Genomic DNA, 12430 nt, shown 5'->3' with positions numbered 1-12430 from the left:
AAAAAAAAAAAAAAAAAAAAAAAAAAAAAAAAAAAAAAAACAGGTCAGGCAAGCAAGAGTTGGGACATTATTTTAGGAAGAAGATTTTTTTTTTTTTTTTTTTTTTCTGCAGTTGAAGTGATGGTCAATGAAATTCTCTGGCAACTGTTCAAACTGTATATTTGCTTCCTTGCCAGGCAGAGACAATACATCAATATTTATGAAATTATACAATCTTTTTGGAATCTGAAATAAAGCCAAGGAACTGTTTTTCTCCCCTCAACTTGAAATATCTTTTCTATTTTCTAATTGGCCAAAACAACAACAGTAATCATATAGTGTAGATTTAATTACTGACCAAATTCTGGATTTTTGGAACAAACCAGAAATTCTGTAAAAAAGAGGACAGCTTCAGAGACTAATAAAATCTATTGCATCCTTATACATTCATAACCTAGAATTGGATAAACTGGTTTAAAGGAACATGTCAAAACATTTTCTCTTTAACAAAGAACTTCACAGCCATGCGGAACTTGCAGGTAGACGACAGAATTAACAAGTACAATTCAGATAGTGGATGTCTATTTTCAGTCAGACAAAGACAGTTACGTAATTTTGAGCTTTCATATTATGTAAACCGAGCTGTTGATCTACTTTGTTAAGACCTCAGAGGAATGTATATTTGATTAGATTTTTTAACAGTACACAATACACTTTATGGAACTCAGTTTGCTTTCTTCTGTGTTTTTTGGGTCATGATATAAACAGGAATCAAAATTACTACTATTTTTTTTTTTTGGTGCATTTTTATTCACTTTTGAGTCCATCATGATTTTTTAGACCAGGTTGCTAAGTCTGTGGATCATCTGTGTAACAGCCAATTGCACTAAAATGAGATCAGTGACACAGTTAAGGGCAATGACTTGCAAACTGTAAGAGCAGGTATATCATGTCAAAGCTGACATAGACCTCATCCTATATCATATGGGAAATCTCAGCTTTGTTGTAAAGCCTCGTTAATTTCAGCAGAGACAGCCGCACTATTCCCTAGGTGAGACGTGGACCCCAGATGTTCTTCAACAATTCCTTTTCACATAGGTATATTGAATCTATAATAAACTGAGCTGCCAACAAATAGCCTGAAATTTGAAATTGAGGAAGAGGAAAAAAATGGTCTGGGCATGAAAACATTTTTCCATTTAACACTCAAATATTCAAAATGTTATTGATCCTTTTGATTTTGTGTGTGTGTGTGTGTGTAAGCCTGCTGTACATTAAAGTTACAGGAATGTTAAAAAAAATCAGGACCATAAAATGTCAAAATATGTGAACAGCTTATTTTCCTCTGTTGCACTCTACTTCTTTTATACCAACTCTCTGCCCAGACTGCATTTGTATGATTGAGAAACATCTTATAAAAACCAGCAGACTCTTTAAGTGTAGAAACATGACTGTTATTTCTATAATATTGGAAATTCTGAAACACATCTAGTAGTAAATAGATCAGCATGGCTAGTGATGTAAGGCATTTTATGTAGAGCTTTGGAAGAAATTATGGAATCACTTGCTGCAGGCATCAAGTAGGCCAGAATGTTTTTAATTCTGTGTAGCTAACAGGGAACTGAAACACAGATAAAGAAAACACAACCTACCTTGCAGTGTCTCAGCAAGAAAACAGAAAAGACACATTGCGTCTTGTAACCTGGACTGCAAATAGCTCTGAAAGGAAAGGGCAGAAGAAATAAATTTGGCAACACTATATATATATGGATCTCAAGTATGGACCATAAAAGGTGCTACTTCATATTATTTAGTAGCACCAGATTAGACTTCAGGTCAAGCTGTTAAATTTAGGACCAGTGTCTCAGTGTCCCAAAGATCCCATCATCGTTTTTTGGAAAGCTAGCAGATAAAAGTGGTTAATCTGTTGGTCAGTGCCTGGGCAGCAGGAGCTGAAGTTCAGGAGGGCCTGTTGTGGTGGTTTTACTGAGCTAGGCAGCTGAACACCACAACCGCTCTCTTACTCCCCCTCCTCAGATGAGGAGGGGAAGAAGTAAAGGAAAGAACAACTCACAGGTTGAAATAAGGATGATTTAATTAAAGAGGAAAAAATATTATTAAGGAAATATTATTATTAATTAAACAATTCAACTAAAGGGAAAAAAGGGAAAGGGGAAGAGGAAGGGGGAAAGGGAATAACAAAACAAAACAAGTAAAGGCTATGTGGAAGTGCAGAGGAAAGAAATTACTCTCTACTTCCCATGAATGAGCGATGCTTGACCACGTCCTTGAAGCAGGGCCTCAACGCACGTAGCCGGTGTTCGGGAGGAGGACAGACGTTTTTGCAATGAGAGCCCACCCCTCCCCTCTTCTTCCTTTTTCCACCTTTTATTGCTGAGTGTGACATCATATGGTATGGAATATCCCTTTGGTTGGTTTAGGTCAGCTGCCCTGATGATGTTTCTCTCTCACATTTTTGTCCACCCCCTAGGAGGGTTAGAGAGAGTCCTGATGCTGTGCCAGCACTTCTCAGCAGCAGACACAACACCGGTGTGATACCACTGCTGTTCTAGCTACAAGTGCAGAGCGCAGCACTGTATGGGCTGCTGCAGGGAAAGTTAACATCCCAACCAGACCCAGTACACCTCTCCACAGCCAGGCCTGCCCATTCCTCCTAGATGGGCATTTCTCCTAGACAAGTGTGGTGGTTTTACTCAGGTGGGCAGCTGAGCTCCACCACAACTGCTCTCTCACTCCCCATCCTCAAAGGGAAAGGGGGAGAAAATATGATAGAAAAGGGCTCAAGGGTTGAGACAAGGAAGGAAGATTTCTCAACAATTATTATGATGGGCAAAACAGACTCAGTGTAGGAGATTAGTAAAATTAATTGCCTATTACTAACAAGCAAAGAAGTGAGAAACAAAAGAAACAAAAAACACCTTTCTCTCATCCACCCTCTTTTACCTCTGCCCCCAAGTGGTGCAGGGGAAGGGGATATGGGGGCTGTGTTCAGTCTACAGCACTTCGTTTCTGCTGCTCCTTCACGGTCACTCTCTGCCCCTGCTCCCTGTGGGGTCCCTCCCACGGGATGCCATCCTTCCCGAACTGAGCCTGTGGGGGCTGCCCACAGGCAGCAGCTCTTCAAGAACTGCTCCCACATGGCTCTGTACCAAGGGGTCCATCCCCCAGGAGCAAACTGCTCCAGCACAAGTCAGCCACAGGCGGTAGCTCCCCCCAGACCTCCTGCTCCACCAGGGGCTCCTCCACAGGCTGCAGCATGGAGATCTGCTCCATGTGGGACCCATGGGCTGCAGGGGGACAGCCTACTCCACCAGGGACCTCTCCACAGGCTGCAGGGGAACTGCTGCTGCGTGCCTGGAGCACCTCCTGCCCTCTTTCTGCACTGACCCTGGGGTCTGCAGGGCTGGTTCTCACTCCTCACTCTCCCAGCTGCTGTTGTACAGCAATTTTTTTCCCTTCTTAAATCTGCAGAAGGCACAAACAACATGGCTTATTGGCTCAGCTCTGGGCAGCGGTGGGTCTCTTTGGAGCTGGCTGAAACTGGCCCTTATCTAACATGGGGCAGCTTCTGGATTCATCTTAGAGAAGCCACGCCTGCAGCCTCAAGCTACAAAAACCTTGCCATGTAAACACACTACATGTGGCCTGAGGAGGACTCAGACACCCACAACCTGAAGCACTGGCCAGCCTGTCCCTTCCCCTGGGACAAGCAGGAGAAACATGCTAAGGTTGGCACGGACAGAGGCTTCCATCCCCAAGGACCACAGGTCTCCAGGGACCTCCATGGTTGTCCCTCCCCAGCCTGCACTGCCTCACAGGCAAGAAGGCAGAGAGGGGGACTGCCACCTTGAAAGATGAAGTAGGCTTACTTATTGGAGAGCAGAGGAACACTAAAGAAGGATGTGAAGCTGCTAATCACAAGAAATAAAAACACATGTTTCTGGGGAGAAGAGAAGCTGCTCACACTGTGAGCAAGCATTGGGTCCCACCAAGGCCTGGTACAAGAGGTGTGTGCTGTGAGGCAGCAGCCATGCTGGCAGAGCCTGCGGGACCATCACTTGCAGGGGAAAATAAAATTATTGTGGGGCTCTTAAAATAGAAGCTACTACTGTTTGTTTTAAGCAGAATGCTTAAGGAGTGACATTGCAAGAGGCTTTGCTTTTACAGACAGGTATGTTTTGGCAGCAGCTTTTAGCAGCTGCACCAAAAAAAAATAAAATAAAAAAATTTAAAACTGGATGTGAAAGAGGGGTGCACACATAGTGCAGCAAAGCCCAAGGTGGGACTCGTGCCAGAGAGCAAACACCCTCAGCTGCACAGGGAGGGATGTCAGCAGGACAAGCAGCGATTGCAAGCCAAAAGCCAGACATGAATGTGTCCTGGGCTGCAGTCCCTCAGTGCTTCTCACATGTCCTTGGTTCACCCTGCAATACTGGCCATTGCAACACACGTGGGATGGAAAATTGGATTTGCTTGCAAAATAGAGCTGGAGGTGTCTTTTTCTCAGATTTTCTTCCATGATATGAGTGAAATGGAAAGTGGGAAACATCTGGCTGAACAGCCTGTAATGTTATGCAGCAGCACTGCTCTGGATGAGGCAGTGGCAGGGAGAGAGGCAGTGCGGGAGGGGGGGGGGGGCAGGGTAAGGGCTGGATTTAGGAACAGAGGGAGAGGGAGGAGACCAGGGAAATGGAGAGGAATGGCTGCCAGCAGCTGCTGGATTTACTTGAGGGGCAGGAAGGAGACAATATAAGAGGAGAGGAGGGAGGGGTGAAAGCGGGAGAGAAGTAAGTGGAGCAGGCTGAGGTGGGGAAAGGGCACTCAGAGCCTAGCACTAGCTTACTGCAGGACTGATGTGTTTTAAAAGTACTGCAAGGACAGGGAGGACATCTGACCAGGTTACATAATGTAATTCCTGTGACTTCACCATGTACTATTTGTGCTTCTTCCGACCAGCATGTGATTACCATTTGTTTGAATATCCCAATAACTAAAGCAGTTTTGGATTGCACATTTAGCAACTGTATGTAGAAGACTCTGACAGTGTTGTATCTAGATAATTTTCAGGGTCCCCTCGTCAACTACACAGATCCTTTCGACAAGGGATGTTTGTTCTGGAACACAAACAGAAATAGCATTAGGATTTCAGGAGTCTAAAATAGTTTATACCCCTTGCTGCCATGGAGAAGTTTTCACTTTAGCCAAGTGTAATTTAAAACTTCATCCTCTAGTTGGTGAACGGATGACTGAGACAGTGACTTTAACACTAGATCCCAGGTCTATAAAGAAAACGGACACATCTTGAATGACATTTGTTTATGTCAAAACATCTGTCTCTTTTTTTTCAGTGTGATCTTCTGTGCAAATATGGTGGTGCCTTTTTTTTGTGTAACACTTCCTATGTCCAGTGACAAGCTTATTAAAATTAGAAGGCATGGAATGACTTTGTTTTTGAAGCACCGACTGCTGCTAGTTTGAAATTCTTGAACTTACCAATAACTAACTTAACATCATGAATTAAATCCCTTAAATGCTGGTATGTTTCAATCCTAAAGGCAAAAACTTTTCACTGAAAGAAAATCTTGTTTGTTACGGTGGTTTCATTGCAAAAGAATAGCTAGACAATTCCAGATATTACCGACCTGTTTCCCACATGGAGCATCCTGTTTTTATGCCTTATTTAAGGCAAAAATCCCTGATTGTACTAGAAATACTTCCCAAAATGTCACTGTAAGTTGCTAGTATCTTTTTGAGAAAAATAATGACTATGTATTATGCTCCTGAAGAGTGTCCTATCTTATGACAGCTGTCTTTGCATTGTTTGCTCTAGATTGAAGACTCCATTCTCCAGTACTTTGGAAGCCGTACGAGAAGAGCAATTCTGTATGCACCTCCTGCCCATAGCAAAACTGAGCGTCAGCTTTGTGAGCGCATCCTGAAAAAACATGGATATGCAGTCACAGTCCTTGAGAACAGGAGACTGATGGAAGATCTGAGACATGAGGGCTCTTATCACAGTAAGAATGAGTTGACTTAACGCATTAATTACTAATTGTTAGCTATCAATCCAGTATTCTTCCACAGAGGTAAAGTTTATACATTCTCAGTGTAAGGATACAAATCATCTTCTAACCCTGCCCAGTTATGCAACTATTTTTGCACAATTAGATGATTCTTGCATTAGAAACTTCCTTCTATAAAGATGCATAAGTAATTGAACATAGTCTTGAGAACCAAGTCAGATGACTTCAGTTCCTGATGAGTTCTCATGCTGACTTCATCAGTATAATAGCCGAGTGATTTTTCAGTAGAGCATTTCATGATACAACAAATATTTGCAATATTTGCTTCTTTTTCATTTTCTCCCTTAAAGAAAAGCTGCATGCATGAAGTTACTCTTATTCATTATGTAATAGCTTATTAAAGAACACAATACAGAAGTACCTTTTGCACTTGTAGCAGAAGCTGAGGGAACTTACTTCTTGTTCCTAGTTCCTGTTAAAATTTGATCTATAGTCAAAAGGCTTGAATCAAGAAGCTTGATCACACAAGGGATTGTAGCTTTGTGGTGTAGACCTGTAGAGTGCCTAATAGAGGAGCTTTGGGCACCAGTTATATTTGTTGACCATGTTAAAGTGGTCTTGGACACCTTAGAGGTATGAACTGAAACTGTAATCTCAATTTAATATTCTGTTGGAAGTCAATTTTGGAACTGGAAGGCTTTGAAAAATGTATGCTGGTCACCATTCTGTCAGCAGAAAAGAGTGTGTTTGGTTATTTCTTATGCTAAAGGGAGTGTCGTTTGTATCATTCAGACTTGCAATAACTTCCCGGGACTACCAGAGAGATCAGTTTTGTTTTGTGCTTTAACCAGTCTGAATAGTTTAATAGATGAAAAAAGTACTTATTCAGCATGTTTTAGGCTACTCAAAATTCCACCACAAATTTCTACTGTCTTCAAGAAACTTTCTTGAAAATGAGATACATGCAGTTTTCTTGGCAGGCTGCACCAAGTACAACAAATTGTCTGCACCTTGCTGTCTTTTATTTTAATCTCTTTTCAAAGACATCTTTTAGTTACTACATGCCTTGTGTACTTTCCATCTCAGAGTGACAAGACACAGCAGGTCTGCAGGCTTCGCTAATGTCAGATGGGCCACAGACACAAGGCAGCATCTCTGGGGACTATGTGTATTTCACCATCTATGTGAAATACTTCTGTTTCAAATGGCCAAGGAAGTGGGTATGCCAGTCTCATCTAGGCCTTGGAAAAAAAATCACTGTACTAAATTTTGCTGGAGTGATCAGCTCAGGTTCAGGTTCTGCAACACAGTTTTTTACCCTGCAAACAGTGCCTCTTCAGAATTCAACTTAACTGAGTATTTATATTTTACAGGCTATCTAGTGTCAGTACTTCCTGTAGTATTTTTCCAGTAATTAAAAAAAAAAAAAAAAAAAGATAAAAAGATTTTAGGTATTTTCCAGAAATGTCCTACAGCTTTCAGCTGAAGTTAGAAGTATTGGAAAAAAGTCAGATGCTTTCCAGCTTAAGACAAAGAGTAATGGAATTTACTAATTCCATTTCATGGCAACATAGGTCTGCCTTTAATTTTTCCCTGTTATGTAAGTGCCTAGTTTTAAAGTTATGTTTGAAAAACACAAGTAAGTAAAAGAACATGTCTACATACCGAACCAATGATCTTTTCTTAGAGTTAAACAAGTTATGCTTGGAGTTATTTTTCTTTGCCAGTAAATGAAGGGTTTTACTGTTCTGGATGGGATAGTACTTGATAAACCATGTTTTGGAGAAGGGTATTTTGAGCTATGCTTTGTCATAACATTTTCCTAATAGGAGTGCTATAATTTATTTAAAACCTGCTCCTTGGAACCTCTATTAAAAAGATACAGATAATGGACTGAGAAACACAGATCACAAGTGTTATAAAAAAATCTATGAAAAGTCATTCCTTCTTACCTGGTATTATTTTGCAGCTCTACCTGGTGTTTTTATTTTTGTGCAGTTTCAGTGCAGTCCATCTTATTCACGTATTTTGAAAGTTCAGTCTGATTTCGAAAGGATTTTTTTGTTTAGAATGGCTGTGAGCCAAGAGTCTAGCTGGTCATATATGGAAATAAAATTCCCCACAAAACATTCCTAACTTTTTTGTGCTGGCCTACTATTGATTCTGGGACCAGTTCTGTTCCTGTTTGAAACCCAAGTGTGACAGCTCTGCACACTGATCTTCCAGAGAGAACCTCCACGCCAGGGCTGCAGCACTATTTTGAGTTTATCACTGTCAGATGGAAACATTAGGGAAATAGTTTTCTTCAGTGGATTTTTTTTTTTTTTTTTTTTTTGCTTCTTTCAGACCAACCAAAACATTTTGAGATTTGGTAACTGGCGGGTAGTTGGCTAAAAAGGAAAAGCATACCTTCTTTTTTATTTTTTTTCCAGGCAAAGAGACTGTGGTTTATGGGTTTCCTATGAAAAATCTGTATAGATACTTTCTGCAGTCAAGTACAACCTATTAAAACCCCTAATTTTCACTGAAAAATACTTCTGTCAGTAAATTCTTAAGCAGCTTTGCATGAGTAAAAAGTAGCTGTGCTTTCCCTGTTCCTTTCCAATTAAATCCACATGGAGGGAAAAGCCCACAGACTGAGGATATCTCTGCCTGCTCTGAGTTGCTTTCAGTCTTCCTTTTGTGACAACCCTAAATGAGCTGGTTTTGCTGTAAGGTTTAACATATCTCAGTCTGCTGCTGGGTTGGAGATAGGGAGATTCTACTGTTTGGGACAGTCAAATTTTGGAGGAAGCTGGGACCGGTACCTCGGGCATGCAACTGCCCCTGGGATAGATCTGTTTAGGCATGGTGAGTATCCCCAGTATCTGAAATAACTTCATAGCAAACCAGGCAGTTCAAATGAGGTTGGATAATAGCTGATCATAAAGATACCAGGTTGTATAGGCATGTGTTGTATAGGCATGTGTGGCAAGGCATGTGTTTCATGTCTTGTTCCTTCCTTCCTCTTCCTTTCCTAAAACAGGAGAATCTGCTCATTCAGGCAGAGCCTCTGGAACAGGTTCTGTTTTTTCCACATCCTTGGAAGGGGTTTGAAACTTGTGTCATGCAGCCTCAGAGAAAAGAATAGTTTAGAATCAGAAGAAAGTGAGAAATCCACACACCTCTGGGTTTTCTCCTTAGGAGGTTTGCCTGCCTTCCCTCAGCCCAGAACAGAATGGTTTTGTTTTATCAGAGTGGGATGGGCCACCTGGGTTCAGAGCACACTTAGGTTCTTCCAGAGTAGTAAATGCTAGAGAAGAACCTTCCAAATATTTTTTTCTGTCCTCCCATCCTAAGAAGCTCTCATCTCTGGGGCCACAGAAAAAAAAAAAAAAAGAAAAAAAAAAAAAAAAGAAAAAAAAGAGGGTCTGTGGGTCCTTATGGCTCTGTGATGCTCTGCCAACATTTTCACAGTGTTTTTCCCAAGGAAAATTATATTTCAGAAATTTGTGGCACCAAAATGCCTTTCTGCCTTCCAAAAATAATGTTCCATAATTGCTGACTGCTGTCTGAATCTTTCCTGAACTCCATACTTTCCTCACATGACATCTAAGAAATAAAAGAAAGAAAGAAACGAACTACTTATATTTTTCTTTCTGGAGCTGTAATAATTTCTGTTCTCTGCTCCATATGCCTGACTATTTTGTCAGTGGTGACCCTTCCTTGATAGGCATCTACTTCATTTCTCAATTCTTCACCTTTACTAATACTTATGCAAAGCTCAGAAAACTTCAGGCTCTGAAAAACATGTGCAGCTGTGTGCTGCAAAGATGGCCAGCCACTTTTAAATACATTCTGCAATAACTTACAAAATTCTGTTGTTACAGCTAGCCTTTGGAATTGAAAAGATTCTGCACAGCCTTGATGATAGCTGGCCATGGGAAAAAACACACCTATTCAGGCTGCTGGCAAACTGAGTGCAGTGTAACACTATATGCTCCCTGCTACAGTAGAGTTTTAATTTTAATAATTTGGTGAAAGTTTGTGCAATTGTAGTGTATAACTTAAAAATAATAATAGTAAAAAATAATCCATAGTACTGAATTAACATTATTTCCTATTTTTAGAACACTACAGTGAACTCTTGGAGCTTTACTAAGGCTCCTGTTTGCAAGTAGAGTGGCATCCAGGAAAGATGAAATTTTAGCCAAACTGTTACAAAGATTGTTATAGTACACATATTGATTTGTTTTTGGTTTTGTTTTCTGATTTATTGCTCCGTAAGATAACCTATCTTAGCTTTGGTCAATATTTGCCTCCTGGGTCAATAATTCTTGATATTTATTTCAGCTGAAATCAATACCAGCTTCATGTCATATTCATTCATATGAGATTGTTTGGTGTAGATTATATACTATCCATATCCTAAAACTTACATATATTGCAAAGTATATTGGACCTGAAGTTATTTCCACTTTCCTGACTCTATCAGTATGATTGCATTGAACTCTGTTCTGTTTCTTGCCATTTTAGGAGCATGCTGTGTTTACTTGGCTGTGTAAATTAAGCCCTGCTTCCAGCCATTGACTATGAGGCTGATCTGGCTTTTTGCAGATGTTGTGGGAGCAGTGCTTGGGTGGAGCTGTTCAGGAAGGGATGAGTGAGGCAACAGACCAGTGTGAGCCAATGCAAGTGAATCTTGGCCCTTCCCTTTATGTGCTAGGGTCAAGAGATCTGTCTGGCATTTAAGGTGGCATTCCATAGCATTACTTAGATATTACAGCAAGTAGAGCATAAAGCGTCGTTGCTAAAACAGTCTCAATATGTTCAGACATAACTCATTCTGCTGTAAAATGCTGATTTGAGAATTGTTGAATTGTTCCAGTGGGTATGATTTCTGCTGCCTCCATCCTTGGCTCTCTACAGAGCACCCTGGTGCTTCCTTGCACCCACTGGTTGCTCCTTAGAAAAGCTGCTGTGTGGGGAGCATCAGGAAGCATGATCCTGCAGGAGCAGGCTCAGGTGTGCAGGAGATGTGGTGTGCTGCTAGCTGTGGGTTTCTGACTCTCTCTGGATGGTGCATGACTGGAGAAGCAGTTGGGGACAGATGAAAGAAAATTCCGCCTTGATTCTATGAAAAAGCATTTTTCTAAATCAGTCGTCGATTTTTTCATTTTGATTTGTTGAGTGTCCTTTGGAAAAATTGCTCTTTAAAGAAAATCTACATTTTCCACAGGAAGAAAATGTCTGTGTTTGTCCACTTCTATTCACACTAGGCATAAGAGGCAGTGAAATACTACCACACCACCATTAGAGAAGCCAAAACAAGGTTAAAAACCATATAACTATATAACTATATAATCAGAACTAGGATGAAAATACATGCTTCATGATGTATATTTTTATGTTGTTGCTTTAGCATATTGTATCACCTCTAGTACTCCTCACTGCTCATACATTTGACCAGAGGCCAAATCAGCAGAAGAAACAGCTGAACTGCTGACATCTGGCCAGCAGCAAGGTAGGAACTTGTAGAAGTGCTACTTCATAAGTGCACCCAGCAATACTTTCCTCAGGGCTGCTAATTAGTCTAGAGAATAAATTACAGCTATGGGTTTCAGAGGCCCCTAAGACCGTGTCTGGTGGCTGTCAGACATTCACTTTTCACTTTCCAGGACTTACTATATTAGCAAAAGTAGTGAGAATTAGAGGAGGGGCTAGAGACAGGAGGACTCAGAAATGTTCTTAAATGAGTATGAAGACTGAGACATCTGGCGGAACGTATTTAATAACAAAAAAAATGTGAAAAAGGCTGCTGCTAAGAACAAAAAAAAAATCTGTACTTTGTGTCCATAGTAAATAGTTCATAAAGTAATATAACAACTGAAAATAGTTTAGATACTAGGAAAGCTTTTGGGGGGTAAAGCTAGTGAAGTAATCACATGCATTCCCTGAAGCTGTGGAGCATCCATTCTTAAAGGTCTTTAAAAAAATAAGTAAGGAGATTTTATTGGGTCAAGTGTGTTCCCTTGTGGGGTAACAAGATGGACTCATAGATCTCTTGAAGTTTATTGACTAGCCATACAAAAATGAGGCAGATAAGAAACTGAGCAGGGAAAATACAGTGATTTCTAAACTGCATGGAGAGATTCCAGGTACAAATCACCTGTGACTCAGGGCTTTAACTGAGAAGCAAGCAACATGTAGTTTGCAGCATCTTCTGCATATTCTTAAAATGCAAAATTTCCTGAAAGAAAGAAAGAAAGAAAGAAAGAAAGAAAAAGAAAGAAAGAAAGAAAGAAAGAAAGAAAGAAAGAAAGAAAGAAAGAAAGAAAGAAAGAAAGAAAGAAAGAAAGAAAGAAAGAAAGAAAGAAAGAAAGAAAGAAAGAAAGAAAGAAAGAAAGAAAGAAAGAAAGAAAGAAAGA

At 40.5% G+C, this 12430-nt stretch overlaps 1 protein-coding gene and 1 long non-coding RNA gene across 4 annotated transcripts in view; both read left to right on the top strand.

The window, feature by feature from the left end:
• Window positions 1-12430, top strand: part of CPED1 (cadherin like and PC-esterase domain containing 1) — a 156210-nt gene that overhangs the window by 7386 nt on the left and 136394 nt on the right. For all 3 annotated transcript variants that reach the window (XM_035332793.1, XM_035332803.1, XM_035332814.1), the window contains one exon: window positions 5831-6017. In XM_035332793.1, the coding sequence (XP_035188684.1) occupies window positions 5831-6017 (187 nt within the window). The remainder of the gene's footprint in view (window positions 1-5830; window positions 6018-12430) is intronic.
• LOC118170512 lies at window positions 8631-10090 on the top strand. Its single transcript, XR_004752751.1, has 2 exons — window positions 8631-8873; window positions 9893-10090. It is a non-coding gene; the product is annotated as an uncharacterized LOC118170512 (long non-coding RNA).

The sequence above is a fragment of the Oxyura jamaicensis genome, chromosome 1 (assembly GCF_011077185.1).
Source record: "Oxyura jamaicensis isolate SHBP4307 breed ruddy duck chromosome 1, BPBGC_Ojam_1.0, whole genome shotgun sequence".
In the NCBI taxonomy this organism is placed as follows: domain Eukaryota; kingdom Metazoa; phylum Chordata; class Aves; order Anseriformes; family Anatidae; genus Oxyura; species Oxyura jamaicensis.
Note: the sequence above shows the minus strand (reverse complement) of the source record. Positions and strands in the feature narration are given on the sequence as shown.